General features: G+C 43.6%; 1 protein-coding gene across 2 annotated transcripts in view; it reads right to left on the bottom strand.

The window, feature by feature from the left end:
• The window catches only part of LOC144695847 (nuclear GTPase SLIP-GC-like), a 222,811-nt gene that overhangs the window by 93,434 nt on the left and 103,560 nt on the right, over positions 1 to 25,817 (bottom strand). For both annotated transcript variants that reach the window (XM_078566877.1, XM_078566876.1), the window contains exons 8-11: positions 24,525 to 24,703; positions 18,199 to 18,235; positions 17,980 to 18,099; positions 1,204 to 1,321 (exon numbers count right to left, since the gene is read on the bottom strand). In XM_078566877.1, the coding sequence (XP_078423003.1) occupies positions 1,204 to 1,321; positions 17,980 to 18,099; positions 18,199 to 18,235; positions 24,525 to 24,703 (454 nt within the window). The remainder of the gene's footprint in view (positions 1 to 1,203; positions 1,322 to 17,979; positions 18,100 to 18,198; positions 18,236 to 24,524; positions 24,704 to 25,817) is intronic.

The following is a 25,817-nucleotide window of genomic DNA, read 5'->3' on the forward strand; positions in this document are numbered from 1 at the left end:
TCAGAGATATTAAACCCCTTCATATCTCTTCTTTCACTGTGTTTATCCCACCCAATATTTCACACTCCTTCCCCTTAGCTACAGTGTCTGCTTTGTTCCCGTCTTTTGCGAAGACACACACAGGGTATTCATTAGGAGCCATATCAGTATCTTCTGCCTCCGCGTACAGGTTACATTTTGGTCTATCATTGGCCCTACTCTTTCTTTAGTTATCATTTCTGTTCTTTAGGTATTTATAAAACATCTCTGCATTTTCCTTCATTTTACTCTCTAATTTTTTTTCCATACCCTTCCTTTGCTTTCTTAATTTCCTTTTTAATTAACTACTGCACTTTGTAGGCTTTCTGCAGTCTTGGTCTCTCTTTGTCTTATCCTAACCTGTCTTTTCTTTGATATCCAATGTTCAAAATTTGGGAGTCCCACCATTTTTCTTTCTAGGAGCATATTTATTGCCATCAGTTTCCAACAAACATGTTTCTCCAAAACCTGAAACAATCTCATAGAATCATAGAGGTCAACAGCACAGAAAAAGACCCTTCGGCCCATCGAGTCTGTGCCGGTCAAGCAAGTGCCTAATTATTATAATCCCATTTTCCAGCACTAGGCCCATAGCCTTGTAGCCATGGCATCGCAAGTGCACATCAAAATACTTCTTAAATGTTATGAAGGTATCTGCCTCTACCACCCTTTCAGGCAGTGAGTTCCAGATTCCCACCACCCTCTGAGTGAAAAAATTCTTCCTCACATTCCCTCTAACCTCCTGCCCCTTACCTTAAATCTATGCCCCCTGGTTAATGATCCCGCCACCAAGGGGAAAAGTTCCTTCCTGTCTACCCTATCTATGCCCCTCATAATTTTATACACCTCAATCACGTCCCCCCTCAATCTCCTCTGCTCCAGGGAAAATAACCCCAGTCAATCCATTCTCTCCTCATAACTAAAACTCTCCAGTCCAGGCAACATCCTGGTAAATCTCCTCTGCACTCTCTCTAGTGCAATTACATCCTTCCTATAATGCGGATTCCAGAACTGCACGCAATACTCTAGCTGTGGCCTAACCAGTGTTTTATACAGTTCCAGCACAGCCTGCCTACTTTAATATTCTGTGCCTCGGCTAATAAAGGCAAGTATCCCATATGCCTTCTTAACCACCTATCTACCTGCCCCAATCTTAATTAATCTGTACAGGAAGGCCAGGCAAACCTGTGTCTGAAACAACGCCGTTCGATTCCCCATCAACTGACTCCCAGTATTTCCTGGAGCTCACTGTGTAGACAGACAGATCATCTTTTGAAAACTCCAATTGGGCAGACTTGTTTTTCTGAAAAATAAAAATTTTGAAATGGGAAACATGGTTTCAATTTAATCTGCTCCCAAGTTCAATAATTAGGGACAGGCACAGTGGTCAAGAATCTCTTATCTTCTTTCAGCTGGAATGAAACTTAATTAATTTTCTTCCAATTTAAGCAGTATAGGCCTCAGGTTGCTTGGCTGTCCTTGCATATTCCCACCATAACTTCTGTAAGATTCCACATTCACAGTTGCAACCTGTACTGGAGTTTGTGTATGCTGGAGATCTGGACATGGCATTGGGGCTTTTGCAGCCCCACAGACACTAACATAGAATGGGGGCGGAGGGGGAGGGGTAGGGGCGGGTGGTGGGGAGGGGGCAGTGGTGATGGGGGCTTCCTACAGCCAAAGCCTCTATTTCCTCGACTTCAGTGGGATGTAGTATAAGTTTAGAGGCTGGTATTTCTAGTGAGATACAGGGATTTAATTGCTTAAAGACTGCCAGGAGCCCCAGCAAAGGAAGGAGTCACAGCAGGGGCCAGGGAATGGACCTCAGAAGATTGAGAAAGAAACATCATTTAAATATTTTTCAAAGTGGTCCACTAGCTGGCATACCAGTCCGCTGGATCCACAATCTGCCACATGAGGAGGAGATCAGGCGCTGCAATGGTCTGCCTAACTTTGACACGGTTTTTTAGAGTCCTTGGCAGAGGGCACTGCAGGTGCTGCCTCAGAGCATTGGACTCAAACCTTGGAGTCTCATCCCTGTAGCCCACAAACTTCAGTAAGTAGATGCCTCTGACATAACTGCTGGGATCACAATAGGTTTCCTAGTCTGACTGAACAGCCTCCTTCCAGCACACTCAGGCTTTCACCCTCTGCCCTGATGTTCACACTCAGGGTGTTAGTTGTCAATTCATTATATTTAATTGAATGCAGTTGGTGGACATTAACTGGGGATTCACTCACACTCTTATGAAAAGGAACAAACAGAAACTCTGATTGTTGGGTGAGGAATGTCATGAAGATACAATAATTTTCATAATGTTATTGGAATTTATTGTAAAGTAATAGCGGGGTCTGTGTGTGTGGGTGTATGTGCGTCTGTGTGACTTAATTGAATTAAAGGCAGTTGGTCTGAAGGTTTTGATGTAACAGAAGGTAAGCTGGGTTTGAAATGTTAAGTAGGTAAACATGGGTGTGAAGGGGACATTTGCATTTTTAAATAAACCAAACTGGATTGATTTCAAAGGAGTGGTTAAATGTTTCACCTTGCTAGGAGAAGTTAAGAAACAGTGGGCAGACTTTTCTCTCATCGGGCGGGCACCCACCCAACACGAACGAGAATAAAATAGTGCGTGATAACGTTGGGTGAGTGTCCCAATGTCATCGCGCACTCTCGTGATATTTTGCTCGGTGGACACGCGCCAGGGGCGGCAGCGTGCCCACTAACAATTAAGTGGCCTATTAACGCCCTTAATCAATTAATTAAATCTGATTTTTCGCTGCCTGTCTAACTATTCGGTTGGCGGGTGGGTGAAAAGGTTTTGGATTTTTGGATTTTTTATGAAACCTCATCCACAGGTGGGATGAGGTTTCCATCATGAATTAAAAGTAAAATAAAAATCTCATTTATAACATGTCCCTGCTCATGTGTCAGAGTTACATGAGGGAACATGTTTTTAACATTTTTAAAGTCTTTATTTATGTTTTTGCAAAGCTTCAGTTCCCCGAGGCAGTTCTGTGCCTTTAGGGAGCTTTCAGTGCACACACCCAAGCGCATGCGTAAACGCCCACGCTTGCCCTCTTCCCCCCCACTCCAGCCAGACAGCACTTAGGCTCCAGACGCACAAAATCATGATCAGGGGCTAATTGCGGGCCGCAGGCAATTTCGCAACCGCTCCTGGGCCAGCCCGCCACACCTGCCCAATGAGATAAAAATCCTGCCCAGTGTGTTTATTTCTCCCAGAGATTACTGGTAAAATTGATACTGTGAGAGATTTTTATTAATGGAGAGGTAAAGTCCAAAGACATAGTGAAACAATGGGAATTTGCATTCAAAGGGGAAAATATGTATAAAGGAGTGTAGGTTGTGTGTAAGGGCAGGAATTCTAAGATTTAAAACAAGTATGAAAAAGCCTCCAGCATCTACACCTCCAGCTATTGTTTACAAAGAACCGAAGTTAAGAAAACTCACTTCAGCATATCGTGTTTTTTTGCCTGGGTCTTTTAAGATCTATGTGTCTTACTGTTGCCTTAACAAAAGTGTAACTGGGAGTTAGATTAACCAGCGGATTTAGAAGTTATCACAGTAGTGATTTGTAGATCTATGTCTGTACTTAAAATTATTTCTTCTATTAATAAAGGTTTAATTTAGTTTTGTAAGAAGCCTATAAGACTCGTTGGTCTTATTACTACTGAATTCAAGGCACGTGTCTCGAAAGTTATACAAATCGCAAAATTGTTGCAGTTGTTTAAAGTTTCCCTTTGGGATTTGAGCAGCTCAGCATTTACCATCAGCTGTGCCATAACAGGAGATGCATGTTTGTAATGTGTAATGCTATCCTTCACCAGTTAACTTTCTGAGTAGAACATGGTAGCAAATAATGTTTGTCTAAAGGTAGCGTTGAAAAGTAAGAAAAACAATTCAGACAGAAAGCTAAAATCCTAGCAGTCATTGTGGAAAATGGCAAAAGCAAATGTAAATTGAATATTGCTGAAAGGTGTTGTGAGGCCTTTCATCTTGCACTCATCAGGACAATTTGCATGAAAATGTAAAGGGAACAACAATTTATATTGCATGAGGAGAGAGTGCTGATTGGTTGACAAGTAGATTCTGATTGGTAGAGGCATTGCCATGGGGAATTAACTGATGACTGACAGTTTTGTTTAAATTCAAACCAGGCAGGTTGACTCTGATTGGTCAAGACATTGCCCTGGGGAACGAACCAGAGAATGGCTATCACCTATTTTGTTTAGCTGAAAAAGGTGTAATGTATATACATGTTCTTTCTGTCTGCAAAGGACATGGCCCTGTGTATTAATATATGTAGCTTCTAGTACGTGTAAGTGAGCCACAATGTGAGCCCAACTGATAGGTGACAGCCATTCTCTGATTCATTCCCCAGGGCAATGCCTCGACAATCAGAGTCAACCTGCTTCGCTTGACTTTAAACAAAGCTTGGCAGTTAACTGTAAGTCATCAGTTCATCTGCACTCCATTACAATGCCTCTACCAATCAGAGTCCACTTGCTAACCAATCAGTTCTCTCTTTTCATGCAGTATAAATTGTTGTTCCCTTTGCATTTGGTATTCTTGTGAATTGTTCTGATAAGTGCAAGATGAAAACTTTGACAATGTGTCTTTTTTTCAGCAATACACAAGTTCTATACCACCAAATGACTATAAGTGTAAATTGTTGGGGTATGATTATTTTCCATTCTCAGAGCCTGAACCATATGACCAGTAGAAGAATGAAGTGGATATGTGGACATATGTGACTTTCCTACCAAGGAGAAAACAATGTATGGCCTTAGTGTTGTCACTTCTTAGAAAAAGTAAAACCAGAAGTGAAACATTTGGTGAGTTGATGGATAGTGATGAAGGTTTGGATCTTCTATTAGAGTCTTGGATGAAATGAAATGAAAAATGGCCTGTTAAATGCCAACGCATGTCAGAATTTGACAGATTTCAGAAAACAGATGGTTATTCCATGGAGGAATATGTCATGAACTTTACCAGATTGTATAAAAGATTGACAACATTCAAATTGGGGATCCCTGAATCAGTACTAATATTTGAAGTACTGGATTATGCTAAGGTGTCTCATATGGGTGGGTTTCTGGTTCTAGCTGGCGCTCTGTCCGAGGAGCAGGAGGCCCTTTTGGATCAGGTATCTGCCGGGAAACAGGCTCATGTAACAAATGAGACATTCTGTGGTGACACAAAAATTGAGGAGTCAATGATTACCAGATTTCAAAATAGTCCAGGCACTAGAGACTATCATTAATGTGGAAGGATTAAAGACAGGTGGAATGAGAATGGAAGCATCTTTAGCAGGTCTGGCTATTACTGCAGAGGATACTATTGGAACAGCAATAAGAGCGAATTAATCCCAACAGTATTTGAGGAACAATAAATAGGGGCTTCAGGTGTGAATCAAAGTATCATTACTGATGAACTGCCCAAAGCTGTGAGGCAGGGTCCTTGAAATGAAACACATTGTAGAGAATTTTGAGGAAGAAGTGAATATAATTATGACTTTGAACAAATTATACTGGTCACAAGGAGTGCTGGATAGTGCTTGTACTTCAAGAGTATATGGACCAAATTGGTTGAAATGTTATCTTGATTCCCTAAGTATAGAGGATTTAAAGCAATATAGAAGTATTACTCACTTTAGGTTTAGTGATGACAATACACTGAGGTTACTAAAAAGTGTTCTTTATTCCATGTAAAATAGCTATAAGTACTGATGTATTCTCTAGTGTGATACCTATGCTATTGAGTAAAATGTCTTTGAAAAAAAACACGAAGCAAAAAAATGAAGCTTGGTGTGTGTGGATCATGATAAGGTAATAGTTTTTGGAAAATCAGTTGATCTGAGTTCATCTAATTGTTGTGAAATCATTTGAAGGGAATATGTAAACTAACAAGTTACCAGGATATAAAGCAGCATGTGACCAGCAGCTAGTAGTGTGTTTGTAGGAATTGCAGCTGTGCTGTACTTGTGAGCAATGGTTGCTGAATCTCTAAAGTAGATCTATCTACAGACCCATCCTGTAATGTATTTTCAAATAAACCAAGCCTACGTAAAGTTTACCAGTCCTGGTGCGAGATTGGTGAGTTTGTGTAAAGCAGACATAGAAACACACCACCAGTCAGGGTATTATTGTATCTCTTTAAGAAAACCTGATGCTTTTCATCAGTTTTAGGCATAGATTACTGCCATCATGTGATAAGGATCAGAGAGAAGATAAATTCTCTTAGGGCAGAAGTTTTCACTTGGCGAGCAGGCGCTTGAGCGTGAAATGATGTGCGTTGACATTGGCCGAGGTGCCGGCATCAACATGCAGTTGCGCGATAGTTCGGTCGGCAGGTGCACGCTGCAGCTGGCAGCATGCCCGCCAACAATTAAAAGGCCGTTAAGACCATTAAGTTATCAATTAGCGTAAAGTTTTCACTGCCCGTCCAACCTAACAGTTGGCGGGCAGGCAAAAAGGCCAAGCAGCCTTTGCATTTTTTTGGAAACCTCATCCATAGGCAAATAAAGCATTAAAAAAGCAAAATTTTGAGAAATGCATACTTAGGTTCCCATACATGGGGCAGGCAGTGGCAAAGTGGTATTATCACTGGATTGGTAATCCAGAGACCCAGGATGATGCTCTGGGGACCTGGATTTGAATCCCACCATGACAGATGGTGAAATTTGAATTCAATAAAAATCTGGAATTAAATCTAATGATGACCATGAAATGATTGTTGTAAAAACCCATCTGGTTCACTAATGCCCTTTAGGGAACGAAATCTGCTGCCCTTACCTGGGCTGGCCTATATGTGACTCCAGACCCACAATAATGTGGTTGACTCTTAAAATGCCCCCTGAACAAGGGCAATTAGGGAAGGGCAATAAAGGCTGGCCTAGCCAATAATGCCCACATCCTGTGAATAAATAAAAAAAACGCTTAGGTAACTCAAAGAACATGAAGCTAGTAATTTTTAGTGAAGAATGCTAATCTTCCTGATGGGTATTCAAGTGGAATAATGCACTTTACGAAGCCATGAGTGAAAAAATGTTATGGATTCATCTTGTTGGCTTGAAATAAATTCAATCGTCAACTGTCAACTTTCAGATAAAAAGAAATGCAAGTACAAAGAAATTCTATTTTTTATTTAAAGAGAAGAGAATCTGTTAATTGCATATTAATTCTAGGGAGATGGTGAGCATTAACTAAGCACTCGTTTGTGCCTGGACAAAGACTTTGGTTGCTGGGTAAGGTGGGCTTGTTTGTAATGTGGTTCTCTGTAAATAAATGCTTACAAAAGTGTGTACCAGAATGTTTCTTATGGATGACAATGGGAAAAGTTGTCCTTTCACTTGAGAAGCTAAGAAAGTAGAAAGGCTTGCCCAAATTACTCTGACTGCTGAAACACTGGCCCGTGTGCTATGGAACTGTATCTTGTACAATGAGCATATTAAAGTTAATATACTATTGAATGCTATGTACATAATTGTTCATTGTGAGATAATGTATGCTCTACAAAAATCATGAGTGAGAAAATGTTATCTTGTTGGCTTGAAACAAGTTCAGGAGAGAAAGGAAATCTCAAAAATTAAATGGGTGGATGTGATGATCAACTGTCAGCTTGTCAGAGAAAAAGAAATGCATATACAAAGAAATTGTTAGAGGTTCCAGAGGAGGGGTTTCTTGCGATGTAATGCTTTCACAGAATTCTGAAGTCTTCAGTTTCATTTGTTTTGAAATTGTGGTTGTACAGATAAATCCTAATTTTTATTTAAAGAGAGAGAAGGGAATCTGTTAATTGTATATTAATAGTTGTTTGGTAGTACAGAACTTGAGCATTGCTGAAAAAAGATATTTTGTCAAAGCTTTTTGTCTCATCAGAACAATCACAAGAATGCCAATGTCAGGGGAAGGAACAACTTTATACTGTATGAGAAGACAGTGCTGATTGGTTGGCAAGTGGAGTCTGATTGGTAGAGGTGTTGCCATGGAGAATGCATCAGTTAATGGTGACAGTTAACTGCCAAGCATTGTTTGAAATTTAAACCAAGCAGCTTGACTCTGATTGGTCAAGGCATTGCCCTAAGGAATGAACCAGCGAATGGCTGTCACTTATTTTGTTTAACTGAAACAGGCACAATGTGTGTACAGGTTCTTTCAGTCTGCAAAGAACAGGGCCCTGTGTATTAATATATGTAGCTTCCAGTACATGTAAATGCGCCACACTGCGAGCCCAACTGGCAATCCTGAATTGGTTGTCAACGTAATTTTTAGCGCACTGAGGATTATTTAGCAAATGCTGTCCAATCGTGGAATCACATATAATGTTGGACACTGTGTTTTGAGTTTTGTAAGCACAAGCTGGTTGGGTACGGTCTGTACCTTGCCCATTGCAAACAGCAGAAGGGACATGCTGTTTGATACAACCCGCCAATATTTGGGACCTACGGCCTGCATACCTAACATCACATTGGCACTGAAATTCATACCACATTACTCATTTGTGAGAAAGGCAGAATGTCTTTCTGGCTTGACAGCAGCATCCTGTTAGTGGTGAATAACACTCTGATATTCATCCAAAAATATGTAGATTAAAATCACCCATGATAATTGCATACCTTTCTCACAAGCCCCCTTATTTCTTCTTGTCTACCCTGTCCTACAGTGTGGTTACTGTTAGCAGGCCTTCACAATTGACTTCTTCACTTTGCTTATTTGTACCTCTACTCAAACTGAATCTACATCTTGATCTTTAGAACTAAGGTCATCTCTCATAATTGTACTAATGTCATCCTTAATTAACAGAGCAATCCCATCACCTTTTCCCAACTTCCTGTCATTCCAGAATGTCAAATACCCTTGAATATTCAGGTCCTAACATGTCTCTGTAATGACATATTTATTTCTATTTGGGCTGACAATTCATCCGTTTTGTTATGAATGCTACATGTATTCAGGTAGAGCCTTTAGTTCTGTCCTTCTACTATTTTTGTGACCTCTGTCTTATCTGTGGATGCACAGGGTTTGAATGTTCTGTTGCTCCCAGCCACGCTCTGAATGTCATTACCCTTATTGCTACCTTGCTGTCTTGCCTTTTCTTTTTCCTTTAATTTACCACATTTTCCCTCTCGTGATCCCTCGCCCCCACTATTTAGTTTAAAGGCCCCTCTACTGCCCTAGTTATACAACTCACCAGATCACTGGTCCCGGCATGGTTCAGGTGAAGACCATCCCAATGGTACAGTTCCCACTTTCCCCTGTACTGGTGTTAGTGCCCCATGAATCAAAACCCATTTATCTCACACCAATCTTTGAGCCACGCATTCATCTGTCTAATTTTATTTACCCTATGCCAATTTTCTCGTGGCTCAGATAATAATCCAGGGATTATTACCTTTGAGGTTCTGGTTTTTAATTTAGCTCCTAGCTGCTCATACTCCCCACGCAGAACCCCTTTCCTAGCTCAATAATGTCATTGTTACCTACGTGGAGCACAACAACTAGATCCTCCCCTTCCCACTGCAAGTTTTTCTCCAGCCCTGAGCAGATGTCCTGAACCCTGGCACTGGGCAGGCAATATTGCCATCTGGAATCTTGCTCTTGGAAATAGAGAACTGTGTCTATCCCCCTGACTATACTCTACTGTCCTCTACTACCACTACATTCCTATTTACTCCCTCCCACTTGAATGGCTTCCTGTATCATGGTGCCATGGTCAATTCGCTCACCCACACTGCAGCCCCTGCTCTCATTCAGACAAGCTGCAAGAATTTGACACCTGTTGGGCAATTGCAAAGACTGAGCCTCCTCTACTTCTACCTTCTGGGTCCCCATACCTGCCTCACACACAGTCACACCCTCCTGCTCCTGACCACTGACCAAATCAGACGACCCTAGCCAAAGTGGTGTGACTGCCTCCTGGAACAAAGTGTCCTGGTAACTTTCCCCCTCCCTGATGTATCGCAGTGTCCACAGTTCAGCCTCTCATTTCAATCACTCTGAACCAAAGCTCCACAAGCTGCAGACACTTGATGCAGATATGATTACCTTGGATCACACTGGGATCCACAAGCTCCCGCATTCTGCAGTCACCACTTGGAAGAAGCATCTTGCTTAGCAGAGTTGTCTTATACTTTCTTCCATTCAACAGCTCTGCAGGCGATTTCATGTCAGCCTTGAGATGCATAGATCAGAGTGAAATGAAGGCAAGGTTTGGGTCTTCCTTTATCTCTCAGGGTTTTATAAGGATTTTCTTGACCAACTTTCTATAAAGCCGTGTCCCCTTGGGTGATTTGATGATGTTGAACCCCCCAGCCCCAACCACCCTAAAATTCTAACATCATTTGACATCGTTCATGTTCAACAGCGTTCATTTGCACTCATTTGACATCAAATGTGCTGATGAGCAATCACTTAGCCATCATTTGCACTCAAAAGCAATCATTTAGCTATCATTTAACATCGCAAGTAGTCTGACATCAATGTCATCAATTGCTCAAACCAGTTCTCAAACATTTGCGATTAGCAACATAACTTATCTTAAGCATTCAGACACCAAAAATGATCACAGTTTATTTTCCATATTTCTGAATTCTGATAGCTTCAAACATCCTAAAACTGATGTTATGTACAAAACCAGAGCAATTTTCCTCCCCACCGCCCCAGGAACAATTTTCCCCCCTGCCCCGCACCCCTGCTCCCCCTCCCCCCATTTGGCAGCAGTCCTCTTCCCCTTTCTCCCCCCGTCTCTCTCCCAAATTTCTCCCATCCCTCCCACTTCCCTTCTCTCTCCCCCTTCCTCCTCCACCTCTCTCCACTCTCACCTCTCTTACCCCTTTCTCCCCTTCCCCTCCCCTCTTTCTCAACCTGTCTCTTTCCCCACTCTCTCCCCCTCCCCTTCCCCCATCCACTCCCACTTTCTATTTCTCTTTCTCTACCCCCTATCTACTTAAAGCAACCCCTCATCTTCCCCTCTCCCATTCTCTTCCCCCCTCTCTCCCCCTCCCCTCACTCTCTCTCCCCCTTCCTCCCTGGAACCAGAAGTAATGGGGCAGCTTGCCCTACTGCAGTTTCCAGCCACCGTGGGGGCAGTGATGGCACCGGGAATGAGGTGGGCATTGAGTTAGGGAAGTCAGGGAAATTGGGAGGTGATTGGCAAGGGGGGGGCATTGGGAGAGAGAGTTGTCAGGGGGAGGACAGTTCGGCTGCGACATGCAGTTCACTGGCAATAGGGGGGCCCAAGCCCCGGTGACTGGAGGGAGGGATGGAGGGAGTATTTAGATCCCGAGAATGGGAGGAGAAACAGTTTAGACCCTGAGACTGGGGAGGGGGGATATTGGGATCGGTGGGGGGAGAGAGGAGAGAGAAAGAGCGAGAGAGAGTTTAGACCCTGAGACTGGGAAGTGGGAGGTGGTGGGTGGAGACTCAGACTGCTGGAAGCTGGGGAGAGTCTTTAGACCCTGAGACTGGGGCGGGGGAGGGAGGTCAGGGTCAGGGGGGTGAGATGGGTGGAAAGTATAGACCCTGAGATTAAAATGAGTTAAGAATTGATGAGGATCTGGTGGTGCTCTTAAGCATGTATAGTGGAAAGGTTTTTTGGCCTAAATGAAAAAAAAACTGAATAAATGCAGGTCTTATTTAAATAATTAAATTCCTTTTCAATGCAGGTTTGTTGAGTGCATTTGCCAACTTTGAGTCCATTGGATAGCTGTGGGTGAATTGGATAGATTTGAGTCCATTGGATAGTTTTGAGTGAACTGGATAGATTTGAGCGAATTGGATAGATTTGCCATATTGCTGGCTGTGCTTACTGTGTCTTATCAGGCCATCCCTTAATCACCAGCTGAGAGAACATCTGTAACTCTGTCTTTACTGGTATCATCCCTAATTTGACTCAAATTTGGCGGTGTTACATTCACTAGGTGATGGATCTTTATACCTAGATCTTTTATCTCATGTTTCTCCTGTGGTGACAACTGAGATAAGGCATCTGCTAGCATAATTTCTCTACCTGGCTTGTATTTCAGAGCAAAATTGTAATTCTGTAGCCATAAGAATAAACTCTGCAGTCTTGCTGGAGGTCTACACAGATTTTTCTTGTAATCTGGTCAGTGGATGATGATCACTCTCCACTATGCACTTTCATCCATAGAGATATGTATGGAATTTCTCACATCCACATACAACTGCCAAAAGCTCTTTCTAGGTTGGCATACCTGGTCTCAGTTTAGGTTAGAGTATTAGATGCAAATGTTATTGGCTTTCCCTCTTGTACCAGGGCTGCTCCCAGTCCTTTTGTAGAAGCATCTACCTGCAGATTGACAGGTAGTCTAACAGACTTGTCTCCTTGCCTACTCCTTCTTTGAGTTTGTTGGAACTGCTCTCATGTGGCTCTAACCGCTATATACTCAACAACTTCTCTCATCAGCTCTTGTAGCTTTGTTGTATGTTCTGACATGTGATGTACAGAAGAACTCATGTACTGGATCAAGCCAAGAAAGTGTCTCAACTCTTTTTATCTTTTGGAGCTTTCATCTCAGAGATAGCTGTGATTTTTTTCAGCACACAGCTTAACTCTGCCAGGTGTGTACATCATTCTGAAGAACTTGCATTCTCTTACCTTCACAATGCATTTGTCTGCATTAGCTTAATCTCAGCTTTCCAGGTTCTTTCCATGACTTCATGTAATGATAGTCATGATCTTTCTCGGTATCCAGATTTATGGTGTGGACACATCAGCTGTGCCAACTGCTGCTTTACATCCTCTTAATGTCTTGTCTATTTCCAGCTATGCCAACTACTGCTTTACATTCTCTGTATGTCTTGTCTATTTTCTCTAGGAACACATCTTGGCTCACTTTAAGGTAAAAAGATAGATGCAGGAATTTGTATCCCTCAAGGGGTGTGTTGAATGTTGTCAGCAGTGAAGATTCCTCATCAAGGTTCATGTTCCATAAGCTATTTCTGGCATCAAGCTTGCTGAAAACTTTTGCCCCTGCCAGTGTGATCTCTCCCAGTGTTGGGGTAGGGTAGTGATTCCTCTTTATTGCTTGATTAAGATCTTTGGGATCCAGACAAATTCTTAGCTGTCCATTTGACTTCTCTCTCACCACGATGGCATTTATCCAATCTGTAGCCTCTGTGTCTCTGGTGAACACCTTCTTTTCTTCCATCTCTTGCAGCTCTCTTTCAAGCTTTCCTTTTAGCTCTATTGGTACTTTATGTGGGGGCTGAATTACTGGTTTCTTGCTAGATCAATAGTGACGTGGGTCACTGTTTAAAAATAAGGGGTCGTCCATTTAAGACAGAGATGAGGAGAATTTTTTTCTCTGAGGGTCATGAGTCTTTGGAATTCTCTTCCTCAAAAGGCGGTGAAACGCAGAGGTATTTAGATTCTTGAAAAGCAAGGGGTTGAAAGATTATAGGGGGTAGGTGGGAATATGGAGTTGAGGTTACAGTCAGATCAGCCATGATCTTATTGAATGACAGAGCAGACTCAAGGGGCTGAGTGGCTTACTCCTGCTCCTAACTCATATGCTGATATGTTTAAAATCTTCAAAATATCCAACAGTCTCATCAAAACACTGTGGATACATTTGTACCGGATCTTTCTTGCTTCTAATCGGAGGTGTTTTTCAATCGATGTACCACCTTCAACACTCAAACAAGCCTCATTCATCTCATGCTTTATCAAGGTAAGCAGCAGCTCTTCACAACTGCTCAGCCTCAGGCTAGCAGGACCATCTGTTTCAGTGACGTAGAACATACAGTTAGTATCTTTTCCTTTTTGTGTCCCTCTGATTTGTGTAGTCCCTAGTTGTTGAATCTCAGTTGTTGCCATGCTGTTGCTCGGTTTTTGAGCATCATTCCTTGGGTATTCATTTTCTTTTAAATTTTCAGGAAGAATCTCCTGGTATAGTCTGAGCAGGAAAATGTTACTCTGTGCTCCGGTATCAAGCTTCAGATTTATGGTCATGGGCTTATTTCTCACCCTCTTCCTGATCTGAATGGTTGTGTGAATTTCTTTTCTCTGGGAACTCACATCCAGCCATTTCATACAGCTGTATGGTTCCTATGTCTATTGTGTCTTCAAACTCATCGTTATCTTCCAGGGTATGGGTGTTTTAGTTTAGTTTCCTTTTCATTCGGCCTATTACTCCATGTCTGATAATTCCTTCCCATCTTCCTTTATTCTGCGCATCTTTTCCCAGTGATTAGGCTTTCCACAAGCTCTGCAGCTTGATCTGTATGCTGGACATTTCCTTCTGTCTGTGAACTCATATGGTTGTCCACAGTTCTTACAGATCTTTCTCTCTGTCTGCATTCTTTTGTTACTGTTTCACTGCATCAACCCTGCTGCCCTTCTCTTGACTTAACTGAACGCTACCATTTGGGTCATTAGTGTCTTCATCTGTCTACTTGTGCTCTGGAATTGTCAACAGCCCACGATCTTGTGAGTTTGTCCTTTCCAATCAAATGGTTTCGTATTTTGGGATCTATCAGTCTTTCATCTGGTTCCTTGAACTTACTTTTTCTTGCTGCATTTTTAAATCTTTTTAAGGAATTGTCAACAGACTCACCTGGTTCCTGACACTGGCTGTGAAATTCATAGCAGTAGATCTGATAACTTCACTTTGGCTGGAGGTGCCTGCTGAATTTTTCAAAAATTTCGTCTGGGTTTGTACTGTTGTCCTCACTCAGCTCCCAGCTATTTAACAAATTTAACCCTTTCTCTCTTGCTCACAAAAGTATCTGATCCTTTCCTCTTCACTGGTGCCTTTTAGAAAGCTACTGAAGTCAGCACTTTTGTTAAATATTCTCAAGTGTCGCTTCAACATCATCAGCCTCCCAATTCATCCTGTGTGTTCTCTGCTCCAGAGGTGCCATTTCATTTTCCCATCATCCGCTCCATTTTCTTCTCTCTGGTGCTAATTTGGGCTGATTTTTCTCAATGTAATTCAATATTAAATCCATTTAAAGTATTTGAGTCTTACTCACAGACACCCATTGTTATTATGTTTTGTCTTCTAGTTCTCAGAAGTTTAAAATAATCACACTTTTGGACTCAAAATGCTGGAGCTTCATTGAGTGTATTTCTTACACTCATTGGGCAGGGTTTTTAGGTCAGCATGTTGGCGCGATCGGTGGGTCAGGGTGCGGTCAGGGAACGGTCTGCCGCCCGCGATCAGCCCCCGGCCGCAATTTTATGCTGGCTGGCCAATTAACGGCCAGCCAGCATGAAGCGCACGTTCTGATAAGATCAGCGCTGCCTGGATTGGGGGCCGAGGGTGAGCGCTGAAGTCAGCGCGGGCGGGCGCAGGGGAGCGCTCACAGGAAGCTCCCTGAAGGCAAAGAACTGCCCCAAGGGGCTGAAGGCTTCAAAAGTATCAAATAAAGATTTTTAAATCCAGCAAAAAATGTTCACACAACACAAGCAGTCACCTTAGCGTAGATTTTTATTTATTTAATTTAATGACGGAAGACCCATCCCGCCCTTGGATGAGGTTTCCTGAAAAAATGCAAAGGCTGCCTGGCTGATTCACCCACCCGCCAACCATAATGTTGGATAAGCAGCGAAAAATCCCAGTAAATTGCGCCATTAATGGACTTAATAACCCTTTTAATTGTTGGCGGGCATGTTTCCAAGTTTAGTGTGCGCCCGCTAACTGAAATATCACACGAGTGCGCGATGACTTCGGGACGCTCGCCGGACGTCATCACGCACTATTTTATGCTGGAACAGGTCGGGCATGTGCCCGCCCGCTCAGCAAAATATTCTGGCCCATGTGTCTGGTGGACTGATACATTGTTGTTCGGCACCTGACTTCAGTCACAGCAGTAAATGTGGCGCCCTGGAGGTACATAACAATTAGTTCCTAGCTCTTTATGAATAATGTAGCAGCTGGCACTGCACCCACTTGAGGCCTAGGATTGCCACAGACCCAGGCACAGGTGGGTGATGGTAGGAGGAGGGTTGCAGGGTGAGTTCCTCACCTGCCGCTGGCTTCATACCAGTGGCTGTGACATTAATTGCCCACTTAAGCGCCTCAATTGGCGGCGGGGAGGGAAGGTCATCCAGAGGTCTTACCACCACGGACTTAAACCCACCACCACTCTCCCGCCTGATTAAATATTCCCCAAGACCACACTCACCACAGAGGAGTGCATTAAATTCTACCCAGGGTGTCACATTCTGCTCAGTATATTCAGTGCTCCTGCACTTGTCTATAACGCTGTGAAGTTAATTGCGACTGAGCAGTGTTCAGCAGTAGCACTGTCATGTCTGTCTTCTCTGTTGTTTTGTTTGGAATTTGTTTCCTTGGGTCCTGAGCTGTACCAGGTCAGCAGGGAGAGCACTGGCTGGAAATGTCATAGGGACTGTACATTGTAAGATTTTGATAATTCTACTAATTTTTACGGTTTGTTGTTGGTCTGATGTAACATCTATGGATTTTATTGTTAACCACTTTTTAATTAAACAGTTCAATTTGAATTTCTGTTAGTGAGACAATGAGCAGACAAGGCAGTTGGGGAACAGGAGACAGTTGTTTGTGAGAAATTACACCTAATTGTTTTACGATTTTAAGTTGCTTGAGTGTGGATTCAGCAGTTTGATGTTGTAATTAAGAGTTTTTAAATCAACTTTGAAGGAATAGTTAAAAAGCAGTTTGAACTTTGTATGACTTTATCTTGAAACAAAACCCATGTGTTGATTTAACTGATTAACTATATTTGTAGGGTAGAATATCTGTATTGGAGGAAAACATTTATTTCTTTTTGACATTTTGATAGGGAGTGTTTTTAACATTTGTTCTTAATGGTTTATTGTTTGTAGTAATGGGTTACAGTATGATCATGTGAATGTTTATGATAGGTATATTATTGACAAGAGGAAGTGACTGCTCTGTTTCTAAAGGAAATGTGATATTTGTTCACAATGAAATGTAAACTCTGGGGGCCCAGGGAAACAAGGAATGAACATTTGTCTTTAGATAAAAACAAAAAGCTAAAAGCTACTGCAGATGCTGGAAATCCAAAACAAAAACAGAATTACCTGGAAAAACTCAGCAGGTCTGGCAGCATCGGCGGAGAAGAAATCAGTTAACGTTTCGAGCCTTCATGGCCCTTCGGCAGAACTGAAGCATAGTTAGAAGAAGGGAGAAATATAAATTGGTTTAAGGTGGGTGGGGGTGGGGGGGGGAGAGAGACATTGAGGGTGTGGTGATTGTGGAGATGAGCAGATAATCAAAAGATGTCACAGACAAAAGGGTCAAAGAGGTGTTTAAAACACCTTCAACACCTCTTTGACCCTTTTGTCTGTGACATCTTTTGATTATCTGCTCATCTCCACAATCACCACACCCTCAATGTCTCTCTCTCTCCCCCCACCCCCACCCCCCCACCCACCTTAAACCAATTTATATTTCTCCCTTCTTCTAACTATGCTTCAGTTCTGCCGAAGGGCCATGAAGGCTCGAAACGTTAACTGATTTCTTCTCCGCCGATGCTGCCAGACCTGCTGAGTTTTTCCAGGTAATTCTGTTTTTGATTTGTCTTTAGTCTACATGAAACGAGATGACTGGCAGCCTAAGCCAATTGCTATTTCCAAATAAGGGATTCCGGGATAATGAGAAGCGGAGTTAAAAGTTGGAAAATCGGAATTTTTGTGGCACAGTGTTCCCATGGCTTCTGGGGTACTGGCAACGCTCAAGGAATTCTAGGAACTTGAGGGATAAAGAACTTCTATGTTGTCTTCACTGTTTTTTGTTACATGTATGTAAAATCTTGCTTAATAAATGTTACTTGATTCATCAAACTAGTTATTCGTATCTTGTTAGGTCAAGCACAACTGAGGATCCTAGTGTTAGAAATTAAGAATTTGGAACTTAGAGATTTTAATTAGAAGGCTTTTATACCTTGAAACCTTGAAATCTTATAACATACCATCAGTCTCTTCCACTTCGCTTCACACTGTTTCATCATTTTCGCCTTTACAGTGTCATTTCGATGCAGCATGCAAAATTGCTTCTTTTTTTCACTGGGTTCTATTATGTGGCCCTTCATCTGTTTGAAGGAATCAATATTTGAAAGCAAAAGCATTTAAGTCTACTTTCCACGCTCAGAATGTGCATAATTTTAAACGTCTCTCTAATATCTACTTACAGGTACGTTCATTTCTTCATCAGTGAATGCATGCTCCCTGAAATAGTAAATCGGAATATATCAGTATCAGGACATTAACAATGTGTCTGACATGTTAACTGTAGTTAAGTGGGAGCCACTCTCACCTGAGTCAAGAGGTTGTGGATCCAAATCCCACTCTAGAAAATTGAGCAACATATCTAGCCTGATAGTTCAGTGCAGTACTATCTCGTAGTAATAGTTACCCAGGAAAGGATAGAAGAATTAAAACCACTTTGAACTTCTGGATAACTATTGTACTGTCCCCTCCCGACCCTCCATGGGACACTGCCACCCCTAATACCCCGCTGAACCTCATGGGACCTCCTCCAACACCTCACTACCCCCCCATGAGACTCCCCCCCACCCCAACCACCCCCTGGAACCCCATGGGACTCCCTCCACCCCACCCCTACTACCCTCCCACCCCTGACCCAACCCAACCCAACCAGACCTGACACCCCACTCACCCGGCCCGACGTGACCTGTCCCTCTCTCACCGCCCACTCCCCAGGCCTGACCTGACCCGACCCCTCCCCCCAACAACCCAGCCCGACCCGACATCCACTCCCCCGCCCCAGGCCCAACACAGCCCCTGCCCCAACCCGACAGCACCACCCCCACACCCCCCAAAGCCCACACCAGGCCCAACCCAAGCTGACCAGATTCTCACCCCTAGACCCAACCTGATCAGACCCCTGATCCCCAGGCCCTGCAGCTAGTGCCGCAAAAAAGGGGACGTGGTTTACCTGCCCTCGACTGTAGGCCTCGGGAACCTGCTGTGCTACCCAAATCACACCCGATCTGAGTCAGAAGGCCGGGCGAGATAGGATCGGCTGGATTTCCAGGTAAGTAACTATGAGCGGAGTGGCAATCCAACTCAATTGCCAACCCACGAGAATCTACGGGCCATTATATTGTCATTACTTCACTGCTGACTGTGGGAGCTTTCTGTGCACAAATTTACTGTCACATTTCCTATATTACGATTGTGACTACTCTTCAAAAGAACTTAATTTGCTGGAATTGTTTTAGGAGAATCTAAGGTTGTTGGGAGGTGAGACAGTGGGAGAGAGCGTGAGACTCAAACCAGGGAGGGTCCAGGAGGTGAAGTAGGTAGCCCTGCAAGCTCCAGGAGCCTGTTAGAGCAGTGTTGAGAAGCAAAAATCACAGGGGAGCAGGTAGGTGATTGGCTCGTGAGTATTTCTTATTTTTCCTATTTATCTTAATTAGGGAATTTCAATTGGGGTAAGTGAGGTGAGAGTGACTGCCCTTGACATCAAGGCCGCATTTGACCTAGTGTGGCATCAAGAAGCCCTCGCAAAACTGGAGTCAATGGGAATCAGGGGGAATATTCTCCGCTGGTTGGAGCCATACCCAGCACAAAGAAAGATGGTTGTGGTTGTTGGAGGTCAGTCTTCTCAGCTCCAGGACATCACTGCAGGAGTTCCTCAGGGTAGTGTCCTCGGCCCAAGCATCTTCAGCTGCTTCATCAATGACCTTCCTTCCATCATAATGTCAGAAGCAGGGATGTTCGTTGTTGATTGCACAATGTTCAGCACCATTCGCGACTCCTCAGATACTGAAGCAGTCCGTAACCTCTGCAGCAAGACCTGGACAATGTCCAGGCTTGGGCTGATAAGTGGAAAGTCACATTCGAGCCACACAAGTGCCAGGCCATGACCATCTCCAGCAAGAGAGAATCTAATCATCTCAAATCGACAATCAATGTTACTACCATCACTGAATCCCCAACTATCTAAATCCTGGGGGTTACCATTGACCAGAAACTGAACTAGACCAGCTATTTAAATACGTGGCTACAAGAGCAGCTCAGAGGTTGGGAATCCTACAGTGAGTAACTCACCTCCTGCCTCCCCAAAGCCTGTTCACCATCTAGAAGGCACAAGTCAGGGGTGTAATGGAACACTCTCCCCTTGCCTGGATGAGTGCAACTCCAACAATACTCAAGACGCTCAACATCATCCAGGACAAAGCAGCCTGCTTGATTGGCCACCGATCCATCACCTTTAACATTCACTCCCTCCACCACCAACGCACAGTAGCAGCAAAATGTACTATCTACAAGATACACTGTAGGGACTCACCAAAGCTCCTACAACAGCATCTTCCAAACATGCAACCTATAACACCTGAAAGGACAAGGGTAGCAGATGCATGGGAAAACTACCACTAGGGAAGTTCCCCTCCAAGTCACACATCATCCTGACTTATATCGCCGTTCCTTCACTGTTGCTGGATCTAAATCCTGGAACTCCTTTCCTAAGAGCACTGTGGGTGTACCTACACCACATGGGCTGCAGTGGTTCTAAATGTATTTGAGTTTTTTTGAGGATGTAACTAGTAGGGTAGATCAAGGGGAACCAGTAGATGTAGTATACCTGGATTTCCAAAAGGCATTCGATAAGGTGCTACTCAGAAGGTTAACAGGCAAAATAAGGGCTCATGGAGTGGGGGGTAATACATTAGCATGGATAGTGGATTGTTGAATGGACAGGAAGCAGGGAGTGGGCATAGGCGTGGTATGTTTAAGTTGATAGGCAGTGAATAGTGGAGTGTCACAAGATTCAGTGCTGGGGCCTCAGCTATTTACAATCTATTTTAATGACTTAGATGAAGAGACAGAGAGTAACGTATCTAAGTTTGCTGATGATACTAAGCTAGGTAGCAAGGTAAGCTGTGGGGAGGACACAGAGGCTGCAAAGAGATATAGACAGGTTACGGGAGTGGGCAACACGATGGCAAATGGAACATAAGATAGGGAAGTGTGAAGTTATTCACTTTTGTTAGAATAGAAAGGCAGAATATTTTTTAAAAGCTGAGAAACTTGTAAGTGTTGATGTTCAAAGTGACTGGGTGCCTCTTACAAGGAATGCAGAAAGCTAACATGCAGGTGCAACAAACAATTAGGAAGGCAAATGGCATGTTGTCCTTTATTGCAAGGGGATTGGAGGACAAGGATAAAGAATTCTTGGTATAGTTGTACAGAGTTTTGGTGAGACCACATCTAGAGTACTGTGTGCAGTTTTGGTCTCCACATTTAAGGAAGGATATACTTGCATTAGAGGCGGTACAGTGAAGGTTCACTAAGTTGATCCCTGGGATGAGGGGGTTGTCCTATGATAAGAGGCTGAGTAAATTGGGTCCATTTTCTCTGGAGCTTAGAATGAGAGGCAGTTTCATTGAAACATTACAAATTCTGAAGGGGTTTGATAGGGTGGACGCTGAGAGATTGTTTCTGCTGGTCAGAGAATCTAAAACACAGGGGCACAGTCTCAGGCTGATCATTTAGGGCGAGGAGAAACTACTTCACTTAAAGGGTCGTGAATCTTTGGAATTTTCTACCCCAGGGGTTTGTGGGTGCTTCATCGTGAATATAATTAAGGCTGGGGCAGACAGATTTTCGTCTCTTAGGGAATCAAGGGATATGGGAAGGGGGGTGTAAAAATGGAGTTGAAGCCCAAGATCAGTCATGATTGTATTGAATGGTGGAGCAGGCTTGATGTGCTGTGTGGCCTACTCCTGCTCCTATTTCTTGTGTGTTCTTGTGAAAGGCTGTGTGGAAATTCAAATCTCTTTTTTTTTCTTCCAAGTCTCCTTAGATATGGAATCAGTGGCACAGGACTGGAGGATTGCAAATTGGAAAAAAGAGATAAATGCAGCAACTACAGTCTGGTTAGCCCAATGTGAGTGGTGGAGAAACTTGTACAGGCAATCAATGACATGTCAGCCTGGAACAAAATAAAAATACCTGGAAAAACTCAGTTTTTCCAGGTATTTTTATTTTTGTTTTGGATTTCCAGCATCTGCAGTTTTTTGCTTTTATCTACATGTCAGCCTGGACTTGTTAAAGGAATATCATGCTTAAAAAAAGGTGTTAACTAAATTATCACATAATAATCTGGTTACCAGGATTTGAAATCCCTGAGATTAAAGGGCTAGTGGCAGCATGAATAGAAAACTAGCTAAAGGATAGAAAGTGCAAAGTAGTGGTGAACGCTTATATTTCAGATTGGTGAGAAGTATACTGTGGTATTCCCCGGGGCTCACTACTAGGACACTGCAATTTTTGATATATTAATGACCTGGACACAACTAGCTGCTGGTCATGGGCTGCTTTTACATCCTGGATAATTGCTCATTTGCATATTCCCTCAAAGTCATATCCCAACTCTTTAATTATTTACAATGAGAAAGACCCCCTCCCTCCAGCCTGACTCAGGTCTCAAATCCCATGGTGCGGGGCAAGTGTAGGGGATGAAAAGAGGAAATGGAGGCCAAATTACATCAGGAAAGAGATTGAGAACACATAGGAGGGGTAGAAAGGGGGAGAGGGAGGGGTTGGCAATTGGCAGGAGCTGGAAGCCAGAGGTAAGATTGGAGGCTGAATATCAGGGTAGGGGAGCGATAGGTAGGCTGGGGTTTAGAGACAAGAGGGATATCAGGGTCAGTCATGGGGAATCAGAGCGTCGGACACAAGGTGGGGCATTGGGGCAAAAACAAAAATTGCTGGAAAAACTCAGCAGGTCTGACAGCATCTGTGGAGGTAAGGACAGAGTTAATGTTTCGAGTCCAGATGACTCTTCTTCAGAACTAAAGAGAAATAGAAATGTGGTGAAATATATACTGTTTAAGGGGGGTTGAGACAGGTGAAGCTGGATAGAAGGCCAGTGATAGCTGGAGGCAAAGGAGAGATTGCAAAAGGTGTCATAAACAAAAGGTCAAAGGGGTGTTGATGGTGGTGATACTGGCTAAAGGAGGTGCTAATGGTGACATTAAGAGTAGAAAGCAGGATGGGCAAGTGACAGATGGCCCTAGGGGGAGGGGACAGTGTGGGAGAAAAGGTCAAAATAGGCTAAAAAGCGGGGATAAAACAATGAATGGAAATAAATTTATAAAATAATAATCGAAATGGGTAGGGAAAAAAATGTATATATAAAAATTTAAATTAAAAAATAAATATTTGAAAAAAGGGGATCAAAAAGGCTGGGGATGGAGGGAAGAGTTCATGGTCTGAAGTTGTTGAACTCATTGTTAAGTCTGGAAGGCTGTAAAGTGCTGAATTGGAAGATGAGGTGCTGTTCCTCCAGTTTGCGTTGAGCTTCACTGGAATATTGCAGCAGGCCAAGGACGGACATGTGGGAACGAGAGCAGGGTGGGGTGTTGAAATGGCAAGCGACAGGAAGGTCTGGGTCATACTTGCGGACAAATCGAAGGTGTTCTGTAAAGCGGTCACCCAGTCTGCGTTTGGACTGCCCAATGTAGAGGAGACCACATTAGGAGCAGCGAATGCAGTAGACCAAATTGAAGGAGGTGCAAGTGAAATGCTGCTTCACTTGAAAGGAATGTTTTTGGGCCTTTGGACGGTGAGGAGGGGGGCAGTTGCACCTTCTGCTGTTGTATGGGAAGGTGCCATGGGAGGGGGCTGAGATGTAGAGGGTGATGGAGGAGTGGACTAGGGTGTCCCGGAGGGAACGATCCCTGCGGAATGCCGCCGGGGGCTGAGGGGAAGATATGTTTGGTGGTGGCATCTTGCTGGAGTTGGCGGAAATGGCAGAGGATGATCCTTTGAATGCGGAGGCTGGTGGGATGAAAAGTGAGGACAAGGGGGACCCTAACAACCACAGTGGATGGGAAACCTCGGTTAAGGAAGAAGGAAGACATGTCAGAGGAACTGTTTTGGAAAGTGGCATCATCAGAACAGATGCGACGGAGTCGAAGGAACTGAGAGAATGTGATGGAGTCCTTACAGGAAGCGGGGTGTGAGGAGCTGTAGTCAAGGTAGCTGTGGGAGTCGGTAGGCTTGTAATGAATATTGGTGGACAGTCTATCACCAGAAATTGAGACAGAGGGGTCAAGAAAGGAAAGGGAAGTGTCAGTGGGCATTGGGGTCTTGGCGAGGGATGGGTGGAGTCAGGATCGGGATTGGGGTCTGGGATGACAGCAGTTCCCTCCTCGGATTAGCTGCTGGGAAGCAACAACTTTGACGTCCCATCACTTCAACTTAAAGTTAAGCCAAGGCATCCATGATGTCATCAGTTTGCAAGTATTCAATGTTAATAAGGCCCCTACCTGCTTTTTTGAGGGGCCTGTCAATGATTTGATTTCTGTGTGTTAGAAGGAAATTTTAAATCCTTCTGACATGGCAATTAAAATCAAAATCAGTTTTTGACTTCAGTAAAGATTAAATCGTGTGAAACACTATAAGTTGCACTGAGCGGATAAGCTCCTCTAAGGTAAGGTTTGTAACAGTAACGTCCGTGTACTTTCACTAAATATGCACAGACCTTACATATTCTTTCCATTGGATATCATCTGTCTTTGTGCAGATAAAAGCAATGTCATGACATCTTCCCCCATTTGTGGCGGACTTTACTGATGTACCAAAAATTTCATCTGCAAGTTTTTCATCAAGAGCCCTGGAAATGGCCGACACAATCCAGACGGATGAGCAGTTTATCAGATTCTGAAAAATACACACAAGTATTGGGTGAAAGAAGCAGAAATGTCAAAATAAATGGTGTCAATATCGACAGTAATAGGTTAGAAGGATATATCAGAGCACATGTATCACTGTGAACAGTAACAGTATCATTGTGAATGGTCACAGGGTATCATGGGGACAGTCACATAGTATCTTTGTCACTGTGAACAGTCTCACAGTATCTCTACCATGATGAACAGTCACACAGTTTTTGTCTCTCTGAACAGTGACACAGTGGGCAGAATTTTCTGTGCCCGCTAGCATCGGGCATGCTTGGCAGCGAGGGCAGACAACATGGCGAGAAGGGCAGAAACTGGTTTCACGACGGTGTGAACCAGTTTGCGATCATCCGCTCAGCCCGTTGATGGTAAGCTGCCCTTCTCACCATCGAACATCGGGAACCTCATTGCAATCCATCCGTATATCATTATAAGGCCAGACCGCCAGAATCACCTCCCACACTGGATCGTCTGCCCACGTTGCTGTGATTGCACGCGAACGTGTTTAAAACACATAAAAGGTGCGCACTTGGCAGGCTCTACTTTGAAGGGAACTTGGAAATGAGTACACAGTAATATTGCGGAGTGCTCACGAGGGATGCCTGTTGGACTTCAAGGTTTAGGTGACAGGGGGATGGGGGGCAAGGGCTGCCCTGTAGTTGAAGCACATGCTGGGTGACGGTGGGGGAAGCAGCCATGCATTAGGGAAACCTTGTATAAAGTGATCATTCCTCTGCAGCTGAGACAGCTCAGATGCAGCCACATTGACATGAGTGGAGTCGGGTCTCGAGCTTGTCTGCTCACTCAAGCAACACAGAGGCATGAAATTACCACCAAGTGCTCCAGAACTTTTCACCCCTTCAGGCACAGACTGCAAACTAAAGAGCGTTTTAGTGGCCTGCAGAACAATTGTACGACTGAGCACTTTGTACAATCTCCTTGTTAAAGCTGGCCATGGAGCAGTCACTGCTAAAGGTGCTCACAGCCCCTTGCAATGTCATCACCCTGGTTTGGACCAGCCTCCCCCATGGTTCAAGCTAACAGGGCAGCCTTGCAGTGTGGGTTAGGAGAATGTCTGTGCCTGAGCTGAGAGCACA

This window comes from Cetorhinus maximus, chromosome 21 (assembly GCF_964194155.1).
Source record: "Cetorhinus maximus chromosome 21, sCetMax3.hap1.1, whole genome shotgun sequence".
Classification (NCBI taxonomy): Eukaryota; Metazoa; Chordata; class Chondrichthyes; order Lamniformes; family Cetorhinidae; genus Cetorhinus; species Cetorhinus maximus.